General features: G+C 42.2%; 1 protein-coding gene across 3 annotated transcripts in view; it reads right to left on the bottom strand.

The window, feature by feature from the left end:
• Window positions 1-4511: 4511 nt before the first annotated feature.
• Window positions 4512-24682, bottom strand: part of GOSR1 (golgi SNAP receptor complex member 1) — a 67934-nt gene continuing 47763 nt past the window's right edge. For all 3 annotated transcript variants that reach the window (XM_037880349.2, XM_037880350.2, XM_037880351.2), the window contains 2 exons: window positions 10244-10326; window positions 4512-8997 (listed from right to left, as the gene is read on the bottom strand). In XM_037880349.2, coding sequence (XP_037736277.1) covers window positions 8873-8997; window positions 10244-10326 — 208 coding nt within the window. In that variant the 3' untranslated portion in view covers window positions 4512-8872. The remainder of the gene's footprint in view (window positions 8998-10243; window positions 10327-24682) is intronic.

Below are 24682 nucleotides of genomic sequence, written 5' to 3'. Positions count from 1 at the left end.
TCCAGTTCTGGGCACCACACTACAGGAAGGATGTGGATAAACTGGAGCGTGTCCAGAGGAGAGCAACAAAAATGATAAAAGGTTTAGAAACCCTGACCTATGAGGAAGGGTTAAAAAACTGGGCATGTTTGGCCTTGAGAAAAGAGATTGAGGGTGGGCCTGATAACAGTCTTCAAATATATTAAGGGCTGCTATAAAGAGAATGGTGATCAGTTGTTCTCTGGGTCCACTGGAGGTAGGACAAGAAGTAATGGGGTTAATCTGCAGCAAGGGACATTTAGGTTAGATATTAGGAAGAACTTTCTAACTATAAGGATAGTTAAGTACTGAAATAAGTTTCTAAGGGAGGTTGTGGAATCCCTGTCATTGGAGGTTTTTTTAAGAACAGATTGGACAAACACCGGTCAAGGATGGTCTAGTTCACTTGGTCCTGGTAAAGCTCAGGGGGCTGGACTAGATGACCCCTTGAGGTCCCTTCCAGCCTACATTTCTATGAATCCGTGATTTAGAATGAGGCTGGACTGCAGGGGCAGGAATGTTTACCTGGCACTTTAAGGTGATGGAAACCTATCCTTAGTTTCAGATACTGTTAGCAAGGCCACAGCTTGGTGATTCTGAAATGTATTATGAAGTGGGACTCTTTATTTCATGAGCCTCACTGAAACACACCAACTCCTATGTCTCTTGTTGCTATCCAGCAACATGTCAATCACATTCTCTTGCTTGAAACAAATTGCTCACGTGAATGGAAATAGAAGATGCAGCAAACGACTGCAAGGATAGCCCAGGTATAGGTGAACAAAGGTAACTTACCAAGTGTCCAGGTACGGTACTTTCTGGATTTGAATACCGCAGGAACAGGACTGCAGTAGCACTCACAATGAAGGTGTACTGGCAGAGGTATCCTGAGGCAGCTGACAACATCTGCCCCCACACTATGGTCAAATCAGTTCCATGCTACTATGTTTCATACCTTCATGGCAACAAGGCCAATTTACAAATTGTTTTAAGAACTATTTGTCTCTAATGCAGCTACTGAGGACAACCCAGTGCTATTGAAGACTCAGGTTTGCATGCTTTGCTTCTCTGGTCATGTTGCAAGCAGCTTTATAGTTATGCAAATCATTAAATGCCCCCAATGAGGAACTGCACCATCATTTTTCTTTCCACATTCCATCCTATTCATTGTTTTAATCACTGTCATCTTTGATTATCACAATATACAGCTCTGAATAAAACCAAAATTGTTAAACAGATTGTTATAAAGAGGAGGGTGATAAAAATTGTTCTACTTAACCACTGAGGACAGGACAAGAAGCAATGGGCTTAAATTGCAGCAAGGGAGATTTAGGTTAGACCTTAGGAAAATCTTCCTGTCAGGGTAATTAAGCACTAGAACAAATTACCTGGGAGGTTGTGGAATCTCCCTCATGGGAGGTTCTTAAGAACAAGTTAGACAAACACCTGGATGGTCTAGACAATACTTAGTCCTGCCTTAGTGCCAGGTATTGGACTAATTGGCCTGCCAAGGTCCCTTCCAGTCCTCATTTCTACGAAAATGCGGTGACAGGCTCTCAGAAAAGGTTACAGGATTGAATGAAGTTGGGGAGCTGTCCAAGGTGCTGTAGTTCTTTATCTCAGTCCCTGGAACAGAGGGGTGGAAATTGCAAAGTATAGAACAGCTCGATGCTAGAATATCTGCTCTACTTGCCCCCGAAATTATCTTATGGGCCTTATGGTAAAAGCCATTTCCTTTGTTTCTCTTTCACTTCTGTCCAGCAGCAGAGTTGCTGTCTCTTATGAGAAGGGTAAATTGAGCATGCTGCCTATTCCTTCATAGGTCCACAGAACATTAACGTGTCAATCAGAATCAGATTACACAGCATTTCATTCTGATTGGAAGACGAAATAAAACCTGAAGGCACATTAAAATGATTAAGCTGCACATTGCTTTAGTGACACAGATATTAAGTCTGTTCTACAGATGGGTAAATTAAAGCACATGGGTAAAGTAACTTTCGCAAGGTCATACAGTGAATCAGTGGAAGAGCCACAAATAAACTCTGACTCCTAATCCTCTGCTTTAGACACTATATTATACTGCCTCCCTGGTCACAACTACCTCTACTACAAAGTGCTTACTTCTGATCTCTCCCTTCCCAGGAGTCTTCTTGGATTAGTATAAGAAAAACAGACGTCTTGTACCCTACTGGGCACGTTTATAGACTACTTGGGTGAGGGTGTGTGTGAACTTTTAAGATATTCCCACTGGAGCGTGCATTGCTACATTCATGAAGATAACCAAGAGTTTAGGATGAAATTGAAACTTGGCAGAATTAGTTTTGCAGTTGGGGTCTCATTTTAATGACACACACTAGAAGATAGGCACACAAAGTCCATACTAAACAATCTCTGTCAAAGAAGAGGTGTCTAGTACATACTGGAGAGAAATAGCAAGAGACTAAACAAATGAGGGGTGATTAAGTATAATCTTAATTTAGGTGTAGTGTTGCACTTCAGGGAAACGATTAGCTGTGCAAAATCTACCTTTTCTACACTCTGATGAGAGAACAGAGGTTTTCTGTCACATCCCATGGCTTACTTATCCCGTTTGAGAAAGTAGTTCCAGGTATTACTGGCAACAATGAGGGTTTTGTTTTTAAACAGAAGTAATAGTGTTATCTGGCTCTCTCTAGAGAACCCAACAACAATTCCTATTGCCTGCCAGCAAGGATCCATTATTTGCAAGAACGTCTTCATTTAAACTGCTGTAAAAATACAGCCGTTTCATTGGCAGTCTCTGGCTGGAGGAAGACATCAACATTGCTTAACTTTTAATCAATCAAGTCCTTTACAAGAGAAAATAAGCTATTTTTTAAGTTCTGCTATATCAGTGTTCAAACAGGTGATCAAACCGACTGCAACAATACACTTCAAAGGCCAGGTGGGAGAGGTTTGTGCCCCAAGATGAGAGGTGGATCTGAATCTCCATAGCTGGGGAAGCTGAGCTAGACTGAATTAAAGCAAGTGCTAAAAGTGATGGCATGCCCAGCTCTCTCTAATCCATTCTGGCTATGGACAGGTTTCCCTCCAGTACTCTGCCCAAACATGAGAAGTAGCAGGCAAGAGCCTGCTGGCTAGGTGTCACATTGTACATTCAAATGAAAAGGATAGATACTCAAGGGAGCAGCCCATTTCTATCACTCTGACAGGTAGTCTCAGATGGATGGCAGGACTGGTTGGCATTTATGTGAAAGCTAAGCTTATGCCAGGGGGCCTCTGCCAGGTGGCGTGAGGGGGGACGAGGGGAAGCAGACAGACCTGCACTTCTAGGTTGAGGAAAATCAGCTTAGGGAAAAAACACCATCAAAAGAACTAAGAATTTCTTGCAGAAAATAGTGTGAAACAGAGTGAAGTGAAAAAAAATGAATCCATAGTGTCTAAACATCAGTGGGGATGGGGAAGGAGGGAATATGTTAAACAGTAGATGGAGGAGGTCATTATGTTTCCATTAAATGATACTTTTTCTGAATTCCCGTGTGAGCTGATGACCTCACAAGCATCTAAAAAGCAGAGGATTTTCCTAGACTTCTTGAGTTGCTATTGATTACCTCCTGGAGAAAAAACAAAAAAGGATTTCGAACCAGTGCCTACATAGATAGGATTTTTCCGATTTTTTGGTCATGTGTCTGCAGTTTAATGCCCAAATGAGCACCAACACCTATGTTGTCGTCAACGCTTTATAGTATTGGATCACAGAAGCCTTTTAGCTCCCCCTGAAATGAGGAAAATGCTTGCTCCCACGGCCTGAAACCCTGACAAAGCAGCCACCATCACTATACTGAAGTGATTCTAATGTAGATGTTCACAGCAAAAAGGAGAATGGCCAAAACGTGTGTGTGTGGGAGAAAGCGCATGCATGCCTGTCACATTTTGTCACAGTGTCTACTTCAGTAACCAACACCATTCATTTCTGGTGTAAGTCTTCAACCCAGTATGGCAACTAACAAGGCCAGTGCAATTTTGGGCAGCATAAACATCAAGTCACAGATGTGGAGGAAATCCTGTGGACCTCGTTACCAAGAGGATTCAGAGAACAAACGAGTATGGGGCTTGTGGGGCTTGAGGGGCTGACAAGGAAGGAGCTATGTGCATAGATCTGGCCTAAAGAGAACTAAAAGGGTAGGGATAAAAGTCTAACAACATAGGCAGGGTTTAAACATCAAGAAAGGAGAGGAAATATTTAGAGTGGAACAAATGGGTATAAATAGGAGGAAGGGTATCCATTTCTGCTGTATATGTAGAAACACTTCCAGTGGGGCTATAGGAAGGGGTAAAAGTCCCATTGCTTGGGATATTTAGGACAAGATGGACAAAAACATTAGAACGTTTATTCTAGGTAACAATCCTGCATTGGTAGGGAGATGGACTGGATGACTTAAGTCTTGTCCAACTCTTAAAACTGAGGTGTAGGCAGCCTGGGACTCTTACAGGGAAACAAAAAAGCATCATCATTTAGAATTCTAATTTATTATTAAATTACATAAAGCTTTTCTATACAGACAGAAAATGCACATTAGGTGAGAACAAAAATAATTACAGGTACAATAAAATAGTTAGGGTTCAAGAAGCCATTTGAAAAGCAAACAAATTAGAAAGTGCAATTGGAAAAGAATATACATGCAGCTGGATTGGTATTTTCCATGAGAAAGAATAACCTTTAGTCTTGAGAGTGTGTGACTGGAATGGCTTCCCGCTCTCTTAATGGTGGGCAGACCAACAGCGTACTCATTCAAAGCTGAAAGCATCACATTGAAGGCAAACGTCCAGTCATGAGGAGAGAGAGAGAGGGCACAAAGAGCAGATGTCTCCATGGCTCAGCTTTGTCTGAAGTTGTATTCTCCTGTTCTGCACATGCTCCCTTCCCTGCAGAGTTTCGTAACACCAACTCTGTCACTTTCTAGAGGAGGAAATAATTCTGAAATCTTTTATAACAAAGCCGTGTGTCCTCCTTCCCTGCCCTGAACGGTAGTTGAAAACAAAAGGGAAAAAAATCCTGTTATGCATCAAGGGTGCTTGGGAAGCAACTTTTAGTTACTTTAGTAGTTTAACTGCGTTGGCTAATTAGCTACACAGTCAAAAGCGCTAGCCCAGCTGTTACGCCCTGTGCAGCAATTCTCAGGGTTCCGGGAGGAACAAAGCCCTGACCGTTGAACTGTCAATGCATGTCTCACACCTACACGCTGCCTAGAGATCTACTTTTGCCTTTTTATTTTCAACACCCAGTGAAGAACTTTATGTTCTGCACATTCCGATTTTATTGGGCCCGTCAAAGGAGGACCTTTGCACGGAGCTGAAGAAAAGCATTGCTTGGTTCTCTAATGGGGCAGTGCGAATTCCTAACTGAATTCCGAACTCTACGCCCAGAAGTTCCTAAATTTGCCAGGGAGTCACTGAAAAATGAAAGTGCTGTGTTTTCCATTACACCCCTCAGCAGCAGGCAGACTCTCGGATTAACAAAAGCACCTTCCTGTCTTATTAATGAAGAGGGATCTGGTGAACATTCAATTGGTCCCAGAGACCGGCAGAGGGAATAAATTAAACCCTTTGTGCATCCTTGCTTTGCACTCTCTAGTGAAGGATACAGAATAGTGATCAGTGGCCCTGCAGGAACAGCAGTCTGGCACTGAGGCTGCCAGGCCCCGCATCAACAGGCAACACTCACTTGGCATAAAAACGCCCATAAAATCTCCAGGGAAATTCACTGCTGTGCATCTGACTTACCGACAGGATTTTCAGGCAGCACTGGATGTTACCAGTATTGCTGCTCCGGTGACTGGAGTCTGAAAAATCATGCTGCAACTTTTAGCCAGAAAGTGGGCCAGGAGACTGAAGAGGAAGAAATGTTCCTGTGTTTGTTTGGGGCTGGGTAGAAGAGCTCTTTCTGGAATCTGAGGAGAGCCGATGGCTTACCAGACAGCTTTACAATGGGTGGCTGGTCACTGACAAACAGCACGTGGAAAGAAGTGACAGTAGAGCCCCCGCAGGCCAACAACGCGTTTCCCCTCTGAGGCGCGATAGAGACTGAGGAGCGTCTTGAAAGTGATCTAAGCTTGTTTTTGTGCTTTGGCCACAACTTCTCCCTACAGCTCCTGCTGGTGGATAAACAGGAGGATAAACACACCTCCAGTGCCCCACCTCTAAGGCAGGCACCTCTAACTGGCCTTGAGAACCAGAAAGGCGGAGAAGTGCTGGACGCAATGAAAAAAATATGGAAATACATTTTGCAATAGGAGGCAGGTGAACAAGCTGCAAAGAGAGGAGCTGTGGGTCAGAGACTGGGATTAAATCTTAAATCAGCCCACTGTTTTCTGTTTCCTCTCCCTTATTTTAAGGTCCACTGCCCTAATTATAGAGCCATGCTAGAAGAGAGACTCATGGCATTTAGCAAGTCTCCCCCCAGGCCAGCCATTCTATCCATTTTAGAGAGATGCTGGATGCCTGCTTGTGTCAGGTACATGACTGACAGTAGTTCACGAAAGGGCAATTCTGCTAGGATAATTAAATATATTTGATATAAAACCCTCTCAACACCAGCACCAAATCAAAGTCACTGAGCAGCTGCCAACCACTGAAATGCCACCTCCAATATTAACCTCTCATTTTCAAAGGGAATTCATCGTATTTCTACTCCTTTATGCCCTATAACATATCGGCTTCTCCCCACTCATAACAAATTGATTGATATTTGCTACAATCTGCACATTTTCCATAGCTTTTTTTAAACACACAGTAAGATTAAATAATGCACCAGATCAATTAAGCCCATTAAAAAGACTGGTCATCAGATTAAATAAATGTATTTATTTACGATTTGCAGGTCGTATAATTGCCAACTACATAGCAACCAAATCCTATAACCCTAATGGAGCATAACTGCCAATCAGGGCCCTTTGAAAAATCAAAGAAAATAAAGTATTGGGGAGAAGAGTTTTGATATACAGAGATTCATTAATAAATGTCCTTTATCCTTCAGTCTTTATCAAGAAATCTAATGAGCACTTCATTTCAAAACCAGGGATATTCCCCAATCAACCAAATGACCATCCCTTATTTAAAAAGGCAAACCTCAGTTTTACTAGCATTAATTGCAAGTGCCTTCTAATCCCCAAAATAACCCACAAAAAGAGTCTTTGTAGCCTGTTTGTCACAAAGATGTTATTCTGCACATAAGCCTTTTTCAAGTCCAAATGAACGATACAGTTTATACAACTGTGTGGTTTCTCACACACTACACAGGCACAATTCTTTACTTCCTCCAACAGGATACTGCACATACACTATAAAAGCAGTAATAAAATGAATGATAACTGTTGTGGGTGGCCTGTCTTCTTCTAGCCCAGAGGAGGCCCTGGGGACAGGGGAAGGCCTCCATACCATCTCTGGCAACTATGATTAATGGGAAGACCCATTAAATTTGGGAGTGTTGTAAGACAGTTGTGCAAATAGTTAATCAAGTTCTTCGAAAAAAGGCCAGTGCCTCAGAGTTTTGTTAGTTCTGGTTATAAGACAGGCGAAGATGGCACAGAACAACTGGAAAGGGGAGAGAACGTGTAATTGTAGATTTGCTATATCAAAGACATTCCTGACGTTAGATTTTTTTTTTTTTTTTTTTTTAACAGATACTCATCTGCAGAGACAAACCCAACAGGTTTTGCTAACAATCTAAAATCTCTGCTGCGTTTGGACACCGAACAATTGAAAAAAATATCTATGGATGTGTGTTTGCAGATATTAGAGAAAAACGTAATTGCATATTCAGCCACTCATTCATTTAACTCTTTACTATGAGGAGTTATGTATTTAACAATTCTGCACACAGATACATTGGCCATCAGGCATAACCGATGTATTTTCCCTTTCCAACGTACAGGTTAGACTCCATCCTACGTACAGTGTAAAAATATTAATGCTATTAGAATACCTTTCATCTAAATTAAAATAGACTTTTGAAACTATTATGTCTTTACGAAGCCTTTTGTGATATCAGCCAAAACCAAAATATTTACACCCAAAAGATTACTTTCAGGTGAAAGCGCATTTGGTCACTTTAAATGACTTAATACTACGGTAAAACTGAGAGGATACTATGCTCCCTTTTTCCAAAGCAGGACTGCAAATATTTCCTGGAGTCCCCTTAAAGCCACAAAAAACCTTGTAAGTGCTCCTCAGATAGCAGTTCAGACATCTTCTGTGCAAAAAGTGAATTGAACAATCCTTATCTGTCTCAGGAATTTGTGGGAAGGAGCACAGTTTTCACAGCACAAGTTAAGTAGAAATGACTCGCAATAGCTCAATCATGAGTAAAAAACTTAGAGGTTGTATTCAGTAACCAACCAACTTGATGGCTTAAAGCTGCAATATCCTTATTATTGGGCAAAAGTATCTAGTCCTGTACTTGACCTTCAGGGGAAACTGGCTTCCTAAAGAAATTCCACCTAAGAGAAGCTAACAATTGTTTCACTTAACAGCCAATGACAGATTTCATCACCATCATCCAGTAGGGAAGATTCTCTACTGATTCTCATAAATGTTGTATATTACTTACCTTGTAGTGAGACAGGGGATTAAAAAAAATATTTAAGCAAAATTTGACCAAAGAAAGAGAAATAGTTTTGGAAGGGGAGGAGAAATACTGCAGCTTCAGCTCAAAACCAGTGTTGTAAAGTCTGCCACCATAAACCTTAGACATCATGCTGATATTCCAGCCATCATGTGCAGGCTGTTTATCAGCTCTACTGACTTCCCCCACCCACTTCTCCTTGATGGGTTGGGAGCAGATAAGGTTATCAGAGTCTAAGGAGAATGTCCGTCAATGGAAAGCGTATAGCAACAATAAGATGGTACAGATGCCAATGACGCCACCCAGGATGAGAGAGTCCCGTCGTTTCCGTAAGTTGATCCTTTGAATCAGATTGTTCACTGCGGGAAACCGATCTTTGGGGGTCTGAGTTAAGGTCATATTACCAAGCAGCATCAAAACTGGGCAGACCCCAGATCTATACACAGACGTTACCAGCAAAGCAAAGAGTTCAGAACTAATCACAAAACAAAGAAAAGAGATGTGACAAAAAGGTCCTATGGCTAGTTAGTAAGATTACAATTTTACTTCATTAATAAAAAACAATCAGAGGAAGAGGATAACAGAAAAGATTAAAGTTGGTGTTCATGCAGAAGCCTATATGTAATCCAGCATGAAATCTGGGCTAGTTGCATACAAAAGGTTGTGGAATTTATTTAGCAGAACACTAGTAATGGTAAAGGAAACAACGGATGGTGTTTGGCTACAAAAATAGCTCATATCCCACAGATGAAGACTGTTTACTGCATGACATAGAGGGAAGAACTGCCCTCCCTGTAAAATGCTGAGATTTATCTAATGTATAAAAATGAGATCTGCAACAAGTTTGCAAGCTTCAGAGCTTTGTCTTTGCACCCAAGAATCTTTTAAGGCTAACGTTTATTGAGTTGCTTTTGTTCTTGCCAGTCCCTTAAAACCAGTCTAATGAAATTTATGTCTCATCAAGCTACATTTCTTCAGGACATATCTTCTGTCTAATCAAAAGAGTCTAATGCCCTTCGTTGTGCTGCTACAATGGAAAAGAAGAAATAGTAGGAAAAATGGTAAGCACGCATGACTTCACAATCCAGCACATTCTTTAGCCTGGAGCATGAAATGGGGGAGATGAAACGAACAAACTAAAAACTTAAAATCAAGAGCTCTGAGTGACACAAGGGGATCTTCAGGTCATGGAAACATTTAGCTATGCACTACAGCCATGACACATCCACATCAAACTGCAGCCATTTGTCCCTGAAAGTAAAATGCCAGGAAAACAATAAAATACAATAATACTTCTAGCAGAGTGTATGTAGTTGGAGTATGTTAGATTTTGTTGTTCTAGATCTCTAAATGAAAATTAAATGTTGGCTTATATGTAGTATTCAAAGTTGCATTTAAAAAACCCAACAGCTAAGTTTATCACACTGTTAATCCGAGCAAGACATCTTACTAATGGAGTGGGACAGGCATAATGCAATCCTTGGCTCAGCAGACGTACGATGACTGTGTTATATTGCCATTGCCTGTTAAAATATGTTGAACCCCAATTTGCAGAATGTATCGTCTCGAGATCGCTTCTCCCTGAAGGCACTCGCAGCACAGCTCTTTCAGAAAGGATACTGGCCAAGGTGTTCATTTTGCTTTGTATTGACTTCAATATCCCTCTCTGCGAAGTCATATTTTCTTTTGTTGCCATGGCAATGCTGGAGGAGGAAAAAAAGAATGGATCAAATCGCTGGTACTAAAAATAACCTGGAAGCTGAAACAATGGAAAAGCAAGGTGTGCAGAGCTCCTTCAGATGAATGGGATGTCGCTACCCTCCAGAGATCCCATTTTCTCCACTAATCTTCAACAATTAGCCTTTTACCACTTTTCCTTTTAATAAGCTATTAGTAGGCAAAAGCGTGCAACTTTGGTAACAGTGCAGATTATTAGAACAAACTAAAACAAAAAGATGAGACAACATTAGAGACAAGCTAGAAAAATTTTATGGCGGAGATCCTACAATCAGGGGTTTGGTTGAACTGTGGGGATCCACATATTTGTTTCACTCAAGATAGCACCTGAAAGCCTTGTTGGGTACACTATGGTGTTGGATATAAAAATAACCGAGTAAATGAGAGTTCAATCAATCACAATTAAAAGGATTAGTGCAATCTGAAAAAGTGAGCTTTCTAATGGAGAGATGATCAAAGTGCAGGCTGAGGTCAAATACAGCCAATGGAACTCCACAAGGATCACATGTAAAGCGGACATCCACAGTTTCTCTAGCGTCTATGTTCTCTGAGAGTGCTGCCATCTATTCTATTTTACACAAGGTAGATGCAGTCCTCAGGCTCCTGGCAAGCTGGCAATGAAGGCTCATCAGTTGGGCTAAGCTTGTCCACGCCGGTACTAATTTATCATCTTTTACTAGTGAGTTAGAATGGACGGTTTTCCTCGTCAGCTGGAGTAGAAAGAGAGGCCACATTGTTTTGGGGTAATCTAATTCTCAATGTATTTCCATCATGTCACCAAATTCACTTAAAACACTTGTCCTTGCCGAGAACTCTATCCATGAGCCAGCCAGCTCACATACTTCTAAATCATACCATGCAGTTTTAGCACCAGATGCAGCAGCTATGCATTATATTTTACACACATACAAGAGTAGGGTCATACTAAAATAACTTTTCATAACAAAAGTACGTGTTTTTATTTCAAATTTCATTCATTCTGGAAAAGGCAGGCACACCTCTTTCCCCCCTCAGTGATCAATAACACGGTAAATAACCAGGCAATGAAAGACGCTGACAAGGCATTTCAAAAACGTTTTTTGAAAATTTGGTTTCTGTTCTGTTTTAGGAGATCAAAGAGAAAATGAATGGGCAGCGTATTACTTACAACTGCAGCTCAAATTTTATTTAGCTGACCTGAATGGAATGGCTTTCTTAAGAGAAACATTTAAGCTCAGTTACACCTGGGGGCAGTAGAAAGATGTGAGAGCTGTGGCTCGTGGAGACCTGGTGTGTTTAATAAAGAACAGGGAAGAGAAAAGGATAACATAACTAGAGCAGTACCAGTCTTCCTGGCTAGTGAATGTTTCAAGAACACACAGAGCATACACCATATATACCGATATGACTGGGTAATAGCTGAGGATGTAACCCTTACCTTTCTGTTGACTAAACCCACATGAGGAGCATAAAGGTTTAAAAATCAAATGGGTCCTGATACAGTTTGAGGTTTAGATTGTCTGAGAAGTTTTGTTTTGGAGGGGCAAAAGATTAAATACTTTACAAGCATTATAACATAAAACAGGGCAACAGGAGAACAAGTTTAATGCTGCCCTTCTCAGAGGGGGTAAACCCTCAGTTAGAAAAAGAGCTCTCTCTCACTGAAGACAGAGGCAGACCCCCAACCTTTGCACAATATTTTTAACTTGCTGAGCCCCGACGTGTCTTTATACAGAACCGCAGCCCCTGCTAATTCTCTGAACACTGTTTCTAATGACAGCAAGTATGAAGAGTCAGAAATGCATTGGAGATAAAAGCCTAACTCTCTTTCCCAGGTCCCATGGTATATGGCTAATGTTGCATTTTGTTGATAACCACAGCATTGGTCATAACTGACCCTATTTTACCAAACTTCTTTGGTTATGTCTATGCAGCACTTGGAGCCCCAGGAGTGAGCCTGTGAGCCTGGATTGAGAGTCTTAGGTTAGTGGGGCTCACGCTAGTGCTCTAAAAACAGCTGTGTACACTGCTCTTAGAAGTTGCAGCTTGGGCTCTGAAGCCTAGGGAGAGGGTGGGCTTCAGGGCCTGAGCTCCAGTTGGAACTGAAACTTCCACATGCTGTCCATACAGCTATTTTTAGAGCACTAGCGCGAACCTGTTGGCCTGGGCTGGGAGGCTTGCTCACATGGACTCCAAGTTGCTGTGCAGACATAACCTTTGACACTGGAAATGTTTGGTTCTCAAGAGCAGGTTTATAATAAAAAGAAATTTATTTCATTTCAGGAAGTTGGGCTGATCTGCACTTACAACTCACATTACTATAACAATGCCAGAATAGTTAATGCCAATCCATCATCCTGGGGTGGATGCAGCTAACCAGTATAAAAGTGCTCATACTGGTGTAGCATATTGCTATACAGGAAGGGGAAAAAGCTCTCTCTGTATATAGCACCTTTATACTGATGGAACTGCACCCATATTAAGAGTTCTACCCATAACACTATTTTGGTGAAAAACAATCACTCTTCCAACAAAATCGTTACCCTGGGACACTTTTCAAGGGCAGACCAGGCCTTTCTTGGTCTCTTTAAATGTGACACATTTATGGGAACCTGAACTCAGAATAATTAGCAAGGGAGCAATAAAGGTCCTCTAAACAAGACAGTCACCCTGGGACAAACAGTTCTGGATCATCCTATGGCACAATATTGCCTTGCTGCTCCTCTGTGACACTACGATCAGCAGTAGCAAAGCAGCAGGGAAGATGGACAGAATGGCTGAGTCCAACAGTTCTCTTTGGAGAACTGTAGCAAAACGTCAATACCAAAACTCACTTGAATTTCACTAGAGGAACAAACAAATCCACTGGGTCAATGGTCTCTAAAACACCTCCCTGTAGCATGACACTGCTTTTGGCTTCTTCCACTTTCTACTCTACCTTTTCCACTCCAAGAAGTCCTTTATGCTCGTAACTTCACCCTCTCTACCATATGCCACACATCTTCCCTCCCCTACTTTACAAAAAAATCTGAACTGCTATCACTGATCTCTTAGGAGACTCTTTTCCAACCCTCATGTCTCCTCTTTTCTTTTGTTTTTTTTTTCATGCTCAACTGGAAGCCCTTAGGGGCAATGCCTAGCCTACCTGAGAGTTTGTAAAGTATCATGCTCATCTACAGAGATATAAGAGTAGATCAGAACACTACGATTAACATTAAATAACAGTATTATTGAGAAGGTAAACAAAGTGAATCAACCCAACAGCAGTGTTTGGAGGAACATGAAGTAAAAGGAACAACGTCAATGGCTTCCATTATCACTGTGGAGTTATGGTATCATCTTGTGTCTTTATGGATGGTGTTTGCCTCTCTCCCCCAAAGCTCTTTACAGTTAATTCTCCTGAATAATATGTATTGACAGAGCAGATCAATAAATTATTTCACTTTAGAGTTCCATTAGCACTAGGATCAAGTTGAAAGCTTACTGGTCAATTGGGAGCTGATCAATCATCGATATGTATAAACAGTTTAGCGACAAGAAGTGTATTAAACTCATATTTCCAAATGACAACTCCATAAAAGCAGACTAACATTCAATATCCACTCTGAAGTTTAAAAAATTCTTTAAGAGAATTGAAAGTCATCAGGCTAGAACTAACAAAAGCCTTAAAGCAATTCCTGTCTCCTGTGGACTACTTTGCTTTTGTCAATCATCTTCAGCATCCTTTTTTATATATTCATGTCAGATCAGCATAAAACAAAAATTGCTGGCTACTTGGAGAAGCAATAGGGATGTCCAGCCATCTCACATCTCATCAGATCTTATAAGCTAAGCAAGGCCAGGATGGCTTCACCACTTGGATGGAAGACAAAGACAAAGCAAATTGCTATTGCACGTTAGCAAAGCAAGTTCTTAATTTTGTTTCTAAATCTTGTTCCCATCACGGATTGTCAAAATAGGGAGAGTTCTCTGTTAGACCTCTCAAAACAGGCCATCAGTTTAAATTCCTGAATTTCCTAACCAGAAAGAGCTCCAAGAACATTACCACCATGTTGTCTGCCAACCAAGTGTTCTATGTGGCATTAAATGCTCAGGTCCAAATTCTCTGATGGCATAATTCCATTGTAGTCAATGGAGTTGCACCAGGAGATAATTTAGCCTTTCAATAAGTATATGCAGCCCATTTTTGGTTTTCCAGTATTAGCTAGATGGGGGGGGGGGCTGTACTGTTAATAATTTACAGTTAAATATTAAGTGCTTTGTCTTAGCAGAGTGATAGCAGGCAATACCTTGATGGAGGAACCATCTTTTAAAGGAGATGTAAAACCAAGGTTCTGACAACCATTAAACATCCCAAAGTCATTGTATATAAAAGTGAAGTGTTAACCCCAACATCCTGCTCAAATTGAAATTGGGGTAACGACATTCTGCCTACCAGAAGTTCCAATTGGCTGTGACACTCTTGGCTTCCTGTCTTAAAATGTTCTATAGTGTTGGTGTGCACTATTAACACCTATCCTATGTCACCCCCAGAGGTGGTTGACACGATTTCCTGTAGTTTGAAAAGTGCTTTGAAATGATAGGAGCTATATAAATGCAAAAAGAAAAGGAGTACTTGTGGCACCTTAGAGACTAACCAGTTTATTTGAGCGTAAGCTTTCGTGAGCTACAGCTCACTTCACCGGATGCATCCGATGAAGTGAGCTGTAGCTCACGAAAACTTATGCTCAGATAAATTGGTCAGTCTCTAAGGTGGCACAAGTACTCCTTTTCTTTTTGCGAATACACAGACTAACACGGCTGTTACTCTGAAACCTGTCATATAAATGCAAGGTATTCTGAGGCAACGGTGAGAAAATTAATGCTATCAGTCCAAAAAGCGGTCATCAACAATCTGACCAATGCTTGTTTTTGAAGGGCTTGTCTGAATCAGTTAACTAATGTCCTTCACGTCTACAGGAAGAGCAGAGGGAGGTCACATACAGAAAACTCATCAAGGAGTCTCTTTTTGTGAACAACAGAAAACACACCACACAGCAAATCTGTTTGTTTCATGGGTACCTGAACTAACTTAGCCCAGTGAAAGAGAATGATTCATCTTTACAGAGAGGATCCCTTTTACGTCTAAGGGTATGTCTACACTACAAAATTAGGTCGAATTTATAGAAGTCGGTTTTATATATTCGAGTGTGTGTGTCCCCACAGAACATGCTCTAAGTGCATTAACTCAGCGGAGTGCTTCCACAGTACCGAGGCTAGAGTCGACTTCCGGAGCGTTGCACTGTGGGTAGCTATCCCACAGTTCCCGCAGTCTCCGCTGCCCATTGGAATTCTGGGTTGAGATCCCAATGCCTGATGGGGCTAAAACATTGTCGCGGGTGGTTCTGGGTACATATCGTCAGGCCCACGTTCCCTCCCTCCGTGAAAGCAAGGGCAGACAATCGTTTCGCGCCTTTTTTCCTGAGTTACCTGTGCAGACGCCATACCACGGCAAGCATGGAGCCCGCTCAGCTCACTGTCACCGTATGTCTCCTGGGTGCTGGCAGAGGCGGTACTGCATTGCTACACAGCAGCAGCAACCCATTGCCTTGTGGCAGCAGACAGTGCAATAGGACTGGTAGCCGTCATCATCATGTGTGAGGTGCTCCTGGTCGCCTGTGTGAGGTCGATCAGGAGCGCCTGGGCAGACATGGGCGCAGGGACTAAATTTGGAGTGACCTGATCAAGTCATTCTCTTTAGTCCTGCAGTCAGTCCTATTGAACCATCTTATGGTGAGCAGGCAGGCGATACGGATTGCTAGCAGTCCTATTGCATCATCTTCTGCCGGGCAGGCACGAGATGAGGATGGCATGCAGTCCTTCTGCACCATCTGCTGCCAGCCAAAGATGTAAAAGATAGGTGGAGTGTATCAAAACAAGAAATAGACCAGATTTGTTTTGTACTCATTTGCAAACCCGCCCCCCCCCCCCCCCCCACCCTCCCGTCTAGGGGACTCATTCCTCTAGGTCACACTGCGGTCACTCACAGAGAAGGTGCAGTGAGGTAAATCTAGCTACGTATCAATCAGAGGCCAGACTAACCTCCTTGTTCCAATAAGAACAACAACTTAGGTGCACCATTTCTTATTGGAACCCTCCGTGAAGTCCTGCCTGAAATACTCCTTGATGTAAAGCCACCCCCTTTGTTGATTTTAGCTCTCTGTAAGCCAACCCTGTAAGCCGTGTCGTCAGTTGCCCCTCCCTGTGTCAGAGCAACGGCAAACAATCGTGCATCTGAGTTGAGAGTGCTGTCCAGAGCAGTCACAATGGAGCACTCTGGGATAGCTCCCGGAGGCCAATACCGTCGAATTGTGTCCACAGTACCCCAAATTCGACCCGGCAAGGCCGATTTAAGCGCTAATCCACTTGTCAGGGGTGGAGTAAGGAAATAGATTTTAAGAGCCCTTTAAGTCGAAATAAAGGGCTTCATCGTGTGGACAGGTGCAGGTTTACATTGATTTAACGCTGCTAAATTCGACCTAAAGTCCTAGTGTAGACCAGGGCTGAAATTAACATGGAAGGGAAAGAGAAACAAGCTACAGCAATCTGTCTTTATCCCAATACTACATAAGAATGTGGTGAAAGGATGTTCAACAAAAGGTATTAACAGAAATTCTCAACAGGCCATCAATAGCTGAGTACAGAAAAGCAGCAGCAAGCTATCATCCAATGCTAAAAAAAGTCTGTAAATAAAAATTGGATGCCTGTCAGGCAGTATTATATGTCAAAGCACATATCATTTGTAATATCATTTATATACATTTGTAACTAAGTACAAACGTTTTTCCTCCCTAGTGTTTTGAGGTCATAATATCAACAGAAGACCCAGAAAAATAATTAGCTACTGAGAAAAGCTTCCAGGAATTTTGGATTACTGGGCGGTGTATAACTCGATAACTGTAGGTCGGATTTCACTACTGCACACAGGAAACTTTGTCTAAGAATTTCAGTTTCAGACCTATGCACTGGTTTCATAGTTAATTGTTCAGACAGAATCCTCATGCAGCAGCAAATCCCCTTTTTGCATTAAGCTATGTATTTTCTTACAACACTTCTAATGATTCATTAAAGCAGCCTTCAAGGTACTGAAGAAGAGATGGGAGATGACTGCCAGGAGATAGAGTGCTGCTGAGCTATCTACAAGGTGCCCTGGGGAAATAATTATGAGACTTTATTATGGAATGGAGGATTTCATGTTTTAACATCCGATCAGAAAAGCAGCCTACTTTATAAGTGAGGGAATCAAAAGCTAGTAAACTTTAAAGCTTACAGATTAGGAACTTAGAACTTTCACAAAATATGGGGCATCTCGACAACTTCTACTGAAATATTCTCAGGAAAGGAAATGTTGGGTGACCCAAATTTTAAAATTGCAGAAAAAAGGTGCATAACCAAATATTCCTGAATAGTTCAACGGGACCCAGCTACCTGGAGAGGGTGGGGATGGGAAAATAAGAAGTTAGCTACAAAGCATTTGTTTATCCTTCATGCATAATTTCTTCCGGCAACTCGCAGAAGTTACTAGATCGCGGGCGCTGGTTCTCATGGGAGACTTCAATCACCCTGATATCTGCTGGGAGAGCAATACAGCGGTGCACAGGCAATCCAGGAAGTTTTTGGAAAATGTAGGGGACAATTTCCTGGTGCAAGCGCTGGAGGAACCAACTAGGGGCAGAGCTCTTCTTGACCTGCTGCTCACAAACCGGGAAGAATTAGTAGGGGAAGCAAAAGTGGATGGGAACCTGGGAGGCAGTGACCATGAAATGGTCAAGTTCAGGATCCTAACACAAGGAAGAAAGGAGAGCAGCAGAATATAGACCCTGGACTTCAGAAAAGCAGACTTTGACTCCCTCAGGGAACTGATGGGCAAGATCCCCTGGGAGAACAACATGAGGGGGAAAGGAGTCCAGGAGAGCTGGCTGTATTTTAAAGAATCCTTATTGAGGTTACAGGGACAAACCATCCGATGTGTAGAAAGAATAGTAAATATGGCAGGCGACCAGCTTGGCTTAACAGTGAAATCCTTGATGCTCTTAAATACAAAAAAGAAGCTTACGAGAAGTGGAAGATTGGACAAATGACCAGGGATGAGTATAAAAATATTGCTCGGGCTTCCAGGAGTGAAATCAGGAAGGCCAAATCACACCTGGAGTTGCAGCTAGCAAGAGATGTTAAGAGTAACAAGAAGGGTTTCTTCAGGTATGTTAGCAACAAGAAGAAAGTCAAGGAAAGTGTGGGCCCCTTACTGAATGGGGAAGGCAACCTAGTGACAGAGGATGTGGAAAAAGCTAATGTATTCAATGCTTTTTTTGCCTCTGTCTTCACGAACAAGGTCAGCTCCCAGACTACTGCACTGGGCAGCACAGCATGGGGAGAAGGTGACCAGCCCTCTGTGGAGAAAGAAGTAGTTCGGGACTATTTAGAAAAGCTGGACGAGCACAAGTCCATGGGGCCGGATGCACTGCATCCGAGAGTTCTAAAGGAGTTGGCGGACGTGATTGCAGAGCCATTGGCCATTATCTTTGAAAACTCACGGCGATTGGGGGAGGTCCCAGATGACTGGAAAAAGGCTAATGTAGTGACCATCTTTAAAAAAGGGAAGGAGGAGGATCCTGGGAACTACAGGCCAGTCAGCCTCACCTCAGTCCCCGGAAAAATCATGGAGCAGGTCCTCCAGGAATCAATTCTGAAGCACTTAGAGGAGAGGAAAGTGATCAGGAACAGTCAGCATGGATTCACCAAGGGCAAGTCATGCTTGACTAATCTAATTGCCTTCTATAACGAGATAACTGGCTCTGTGGATGAAGGGAAAGCAGTGGACGTGTTGTTCCTTGACTTTAGCAAAGCTTTTGACACGGTCTCCCACAGTATTCTTGCCAGCAAGTTAAAGAAGTATGGGCTGGATGAATGGACTATAAGGTGGATAGAAAGCTGGCTAGATTATCGGGCTCAATGGGTAGTGATCAATGGCTCTATGTCTACCTGGCAGCCGGTATCAAGTGGAGTGCCCCAGGGGTCGGTCCTGGGGCCGGTTTTGTTCAATATCTTCATAAATGATCTGGAGGATGGTGTGGATTGCACCCTCAGCAAGTTTGCAGATGACACTAAACTGGGAGGAGAGGTAGATATGTTGGAGGGTAGGGATAGGATACAGAGGGACCTAGACAAATTGGAGGATTGGGCCAAAAGAAATCTGATGAGGTTCAACAAGGAGAAAGAGGTGGAGAAAGAGGTGGTTAGGGACTATTTAGAAAAGCTGGACGTGCACAAGTCCATGGGGCCGGACGAGTTGCATCCAAGAGTGCTAAAGGAATTGGCGGATGTGATTGCAGAGCCATTGGCCATTATCTTTGAAAACTCGTGGCGAACGGGGGAAGTCCCAGATGACTGGAAAAAGGCTAATGTAGTGACCATCTTTAAAAAAGGGAAGGAGGAGGATCCTGGGAACTACAGGCCAGTCAGCCTCACCTCAGTCCCCGGAAAAATCATGGAGCAGGTCCTCAAGGAATCAATCCTGAAGCACTTACACGAGAGAAAAGTGATCAGGAACAGTTAGCATGGATTCACCAAGGGTAGGTCATGCCTGACTAATCTAATAGCCTTCTATGATGAGATTACTGATTCTGTGGATGAAGGGAAAGCAGTGGATGTATTGTTTCTTGACTTTAGCAAAGCTTTTGACACGGTCTCCCACAGTATTCTTGTCAGCAAGTTAAAGAAGTATGGGCTGGATGAATGCACTATAACGTGGGTAGAAAGCTGGCTAGATTGTCGGGCTCAACGGGTAGTGATCAATGGCTCCATGTCTAGTTGGCAGCCGGTGTCAAGTGGAGTGCCCCAGGGGTCGGTCCTGGGGCCGGTTTTGTTCAATATCTTCATAAATGATCTGGAGGATGGCGTGGATTGCACTCTCAGCAAATTTGCGGATGATACTAAACTGGGAGGAGTGGTAGATACGCTGGAGGGCAGGGATAGGATACAGAGGGACCTAGACAAATTGGAGGATTGGGCCAAAAGAAACCTGATGAGGTTCAATAAGGATAAGTGCAGGGTCCTGCACTTAGGACGGAAGAACCCAATGCACAGCTACAGACTAGGGACCGAATGGCTAGGCAGCAGTTCTGCGGAAAAGGACCTAGGGGTTACAGTGGACGAGAAGCTGGATATGAGTCAGCAGTGTGCCCTTGTTGCCAAGAAGGCCAATGGCATTTTGGGATGTATAAGTAGGGGCATAGCGAGCAGATCGAGGGATGTGATCGTTCCCCTCTATTCGACATTGGTGAGACCTCATCTGGAGTACTGTGTCCAGTTTTGGGCCCCACACTACAAGAAGGATGTGGATAAATTGGAGAGAGTCCAGCGAAGGGCAACAAAAACGATTAGGGGTCTGGAACACATGACTTATGAGGAGAGGCTGAGGGAACTGGGATTGTTTAGTCTGCAGAAGAGAAGAATGAGGGGGGATTTGATAGCTGCTTTCAACTACCTGAGAGGTGGTTCCAGAGAGGATGGTTCTAGACTATTCTCAGTGGTAGAAGAGGACAGGACAAGGAGTAGTGGTCTCAAGTTGCAGTGGGGAGGTTTAGGTTGGATATTAGGAAAAACTTTTTCACTAGTAGGGTGGTGAAACACTGGAATGCGTTACCTAGGGAGGTGGTAGAATCTCCTTCCTTAGAGGTTTTTAAGGTCAGGCTTGACAAAGCCCTGGCTGGGATGATTTGATTGGGGATTGGTCCTGCTTTGAGCAGGGGGTTGGACTGGATGACCTCCTGAGGTCCCTTGCAACCCTGATATTCTATGATTTTGTGAATGTGTCAAATGTGAGTTAATTTAACGAAGCTCTTATCCTTTGTAAAACAAAATATTCTTGGATGTGATTGCAAAGAATTATTAAAATGAAACAAGGTAACCCTTTGGGGACCTCGCTTCTCAACCATGAGATCACAGGCTCTTAAAGTACATTGCCTGGCCAGGGAGGTCAATTTTAAGGGGCGGTGGGGGGATGGGGGAAAGCTCAATGTAGGTTTTCAGCAAGCCTTGTTAATGAAATGTCACCAATTGGTGATTTGGCTTTCATTCAGAACAGCCAGTGTTGGATTATCTTCAAACTGCAACAAGTAACGAATCATGCATACATTATACTCAAACATGCAAACAAAATGTTAAGATGTATTAAGAATATGATGCAAAAGTTATTCTGAAATCACATTATGTCTTTATATACATTGATGGTGTACCCCCACCTGGAGTGGTGAGTTCTGTTCTCGTCATCCTGGCTCATAAAAGATATAGCAGAAATAAAAGGTTATGTTCTTTTGTTAAAAATCAATTAAAAGTGTGTCCTTTAAGAAATTAAGCATCTGTGTCCTACTGAGAGTACCTACCTCTGCCTTGTAGTGACACCATGACAGGGAAACAAAATGAAAACTACTGTGCCTTTAAAAATAATTTTATCCCATCTGAAACACAAATACTAAAATTCATAAATTGTATGACGATTGCACAGTATCACTACAGGACAGAGTTAAGTACATTGAGTGCATTTCCATAGCTTAAAGAAATCCAAATATGTTAAGCGTAACCTTAACTCTGAATTTACCGGATATGTAATAAACACTATAGGGAGACTGTAATTATCCCATAATGAATCTTTATCCTTGTTACAGACCTGTACTCTCGACTTGAACTCCATTTTAACTTTTTTTTTTTGGTCTTGAGATATAGGTCCTCATGCTATAGGACAGAAGTCAACCCCTAACTGATCGAGATAAGGAAGAAACTTCCCTCATGGGCTGGTTATTTCATACTTGTCCACCATGGCATTTCCCGCACCTTCCTCTGAAGCATCTGGCACTGGCCACTGTCAGAAAACGAATACTACACATGAGCATGGATGTTTGGTCTGATCTGGTATGGAAATTTCTACAGACAAAACAAACTTCCAGATCTGAACTTTTCTTTCTTTTTAGAGAAACTGAATTTTATTGTGGGAACGTTAAAAACGTATCAAGTATATACTTTCAGTCACATAGGACTTGGTTGTCCTGCATCAGTCACAGGAGCATAAGGAGGAAACAGCTAGTAAATTTCTTTTAGAATATGCTAGTTATCTGAGTTCTGGGAGAACCAAGATCCAATATCCCTGGTCTCTGCTGGAAGCCCTGCCACTCAGCCTTCTCTTCTGAAATAGAATATATTTAAATGCATAGTGGCAGATGAATTTTATGGTTTTGAAAGTTAGTTTCTGCTTCTTTACCTCTCCTTGGTTTCTTTTGCATGCTTTAGTGTCTAAATATGAATAATCCATGACGGCATCATAATCTGATGTGTCAAGTGTAGGGCTCCAAGCCAAGTGCTAATGTTAAATACATTGAAGATTCACTTCTAAGAAGCCCATAATTATTATTCTACTTCAACAAAAATGGACTCACACACACATATATAGGTATTGTAAAGGGTTCTGAGGTAGAAAACTGTTTTCAAACCTAGATTCTTAAAAGCACTCAGAAATTTTCTTCTTGCTACATAGCCCAGCAAAGCTATGTTACCAGGAAAGGGTTTGGCAGAACCAATCTTAAAGACTGTTTCAAAACAGATGGAATCTTAGTTTGACAGTCCCAGTACTGATGGGATGCACTGTAATCAGCAGCCTAAGAGCCAGTACATGCATGCATGCATACACACAGAGAAAACTACAAGGTCCCTACCCTCTTCCCCCTCCTCACTGGGAGTAACAGTGAAGTCCTCACTTCAGGAGGGAACAAAGTGGCTGGGAACATTCCTTCAGACACTTGCCAGGTTTGAAAACTCATACAACCAGAGCAGAACAGTTTTTTCCCAAGGGCATTAAGGGGCACTGCGTTTTTGGCCGAGACTCTAAACCAAGGTCCTCTCCACCAAGTCATTAAGAACCCTTACAACTTTTCATAAGTGGAGGGTGTGATCTTCTGTTATTAAAATATGACTATGTATATCACCATACAATTGCAACAAATCTTGTACAAAGTATGTCATGTAAGGGATCAATGGAAAAATTATGACTTGCTGAATATGACTGTCCTATTTGTATGCATGTATCATCTTTGTATCTGAAGTTATGAATATTGACTGTGTACCAATATTTCAAACACTGTTTGCTCCTGTGGTAACACCCACAAGGTAGGTTTCAGAGTAGTTAGTTTACATCCAGTCAGGCCAGCACATTGTGAAAGGCCTATTCAAGTTGATGGCCCATTAAAGAACACTTAGCTCATACAACAGACGATGGAAGAAGCTTATCCCTGCTCAATGGACTTTCCTGAGGACGCTTCAGCCAGAATATGGGTAATGGCTGCTCCTGAGTCACTGAAGCATGCAAGGTCACGTGACTAGCTCATGTGACTCTGGACTCCATTTTCTAACTGGATTTTTCCACTAACTAAAACTGAGAGTTTTCCCTCCACATGGGAGAAAGTATAGGCACTGGAAGCATCTCCATTTTGCCTCTTTCTTGCTCTGATCTCTGGACTATGGACTTACACTAAGAGGAGCATTACAATCAAAGGACTGAGGACCTTCCAATCTTTTGGATGTTACCAGAGACATTATAAGCTAGCAGTTTATTCCATCGCTGCTACAAACCTATACAAGAACCTTGCAATGAGCATATGTATTTGATTTCTTTGACCATCTTAACTCTTTCCTCTTTTATCTTATAAATAAACAGTTAGATATTAGATACTAAAGGATTGTCAGCAGCATGATTATTGGATAAGACCTGAGTTATATATTGACCTGGGTATATGGCTCATCCTTTGGAATCAGAAGAACCCTTTGGTTGATGAAATTTTGCCAACAATTTTCCATTGTGCCTCTTATTATTGAAGCTAAAACTCAAATAATATCTTCCTCCGTTGCCATCCATCATCTTCTGCAATGAAGTCAAAGTTTAATGTAAGTGGAGTATTGCCAACCCCAAAAGTCCAAAAACAACATCCAAAAATATGATATTGGCCCCAAAATCATGAAATTTTTATAAATAGATGAAGTCATGTTTTTTGGTCTGTCTCCTGATTTTTGACTTCTCCTGCTGTGGAATGCTGGGCGTCATGATTCTTGGCTCTGAGAACAGATTGTCATCTAGTGGTTACAGACACCTTAGCCAACGTAACAATGCCCCTGTTTGGGTCACCTATTGCCAGTGAACCTGGCACCTACGGATGAGAAAGCATGATTCTCTATCACTTGAGCTAAAGAACCATATCTCCTAGCATGGAAGCAGTATCAGGTCATAAACCTTTGAATGTGACAGAGCCGCTAAAGGGT

Source organism: Chelonia mydas, chromosome 17 (assembly GCF_015237465.2).
Source record: "Chelonia mydas isolate rCheMyd1 chromosome 17, rCheMyd1.pri.v2, whole genome shotgun sequence".
NCBI classification, from domain to species: domain Eukaryota; kingdom Metazoa; phylum Chordata; order Testudines; family Cheloniidae; genus Chelonia; species Chelonia mydas.
Note: the sequence above shows the minus strand (reverse complement) of the source record. Positions and strands in the feature narration are given on the sequence as shown.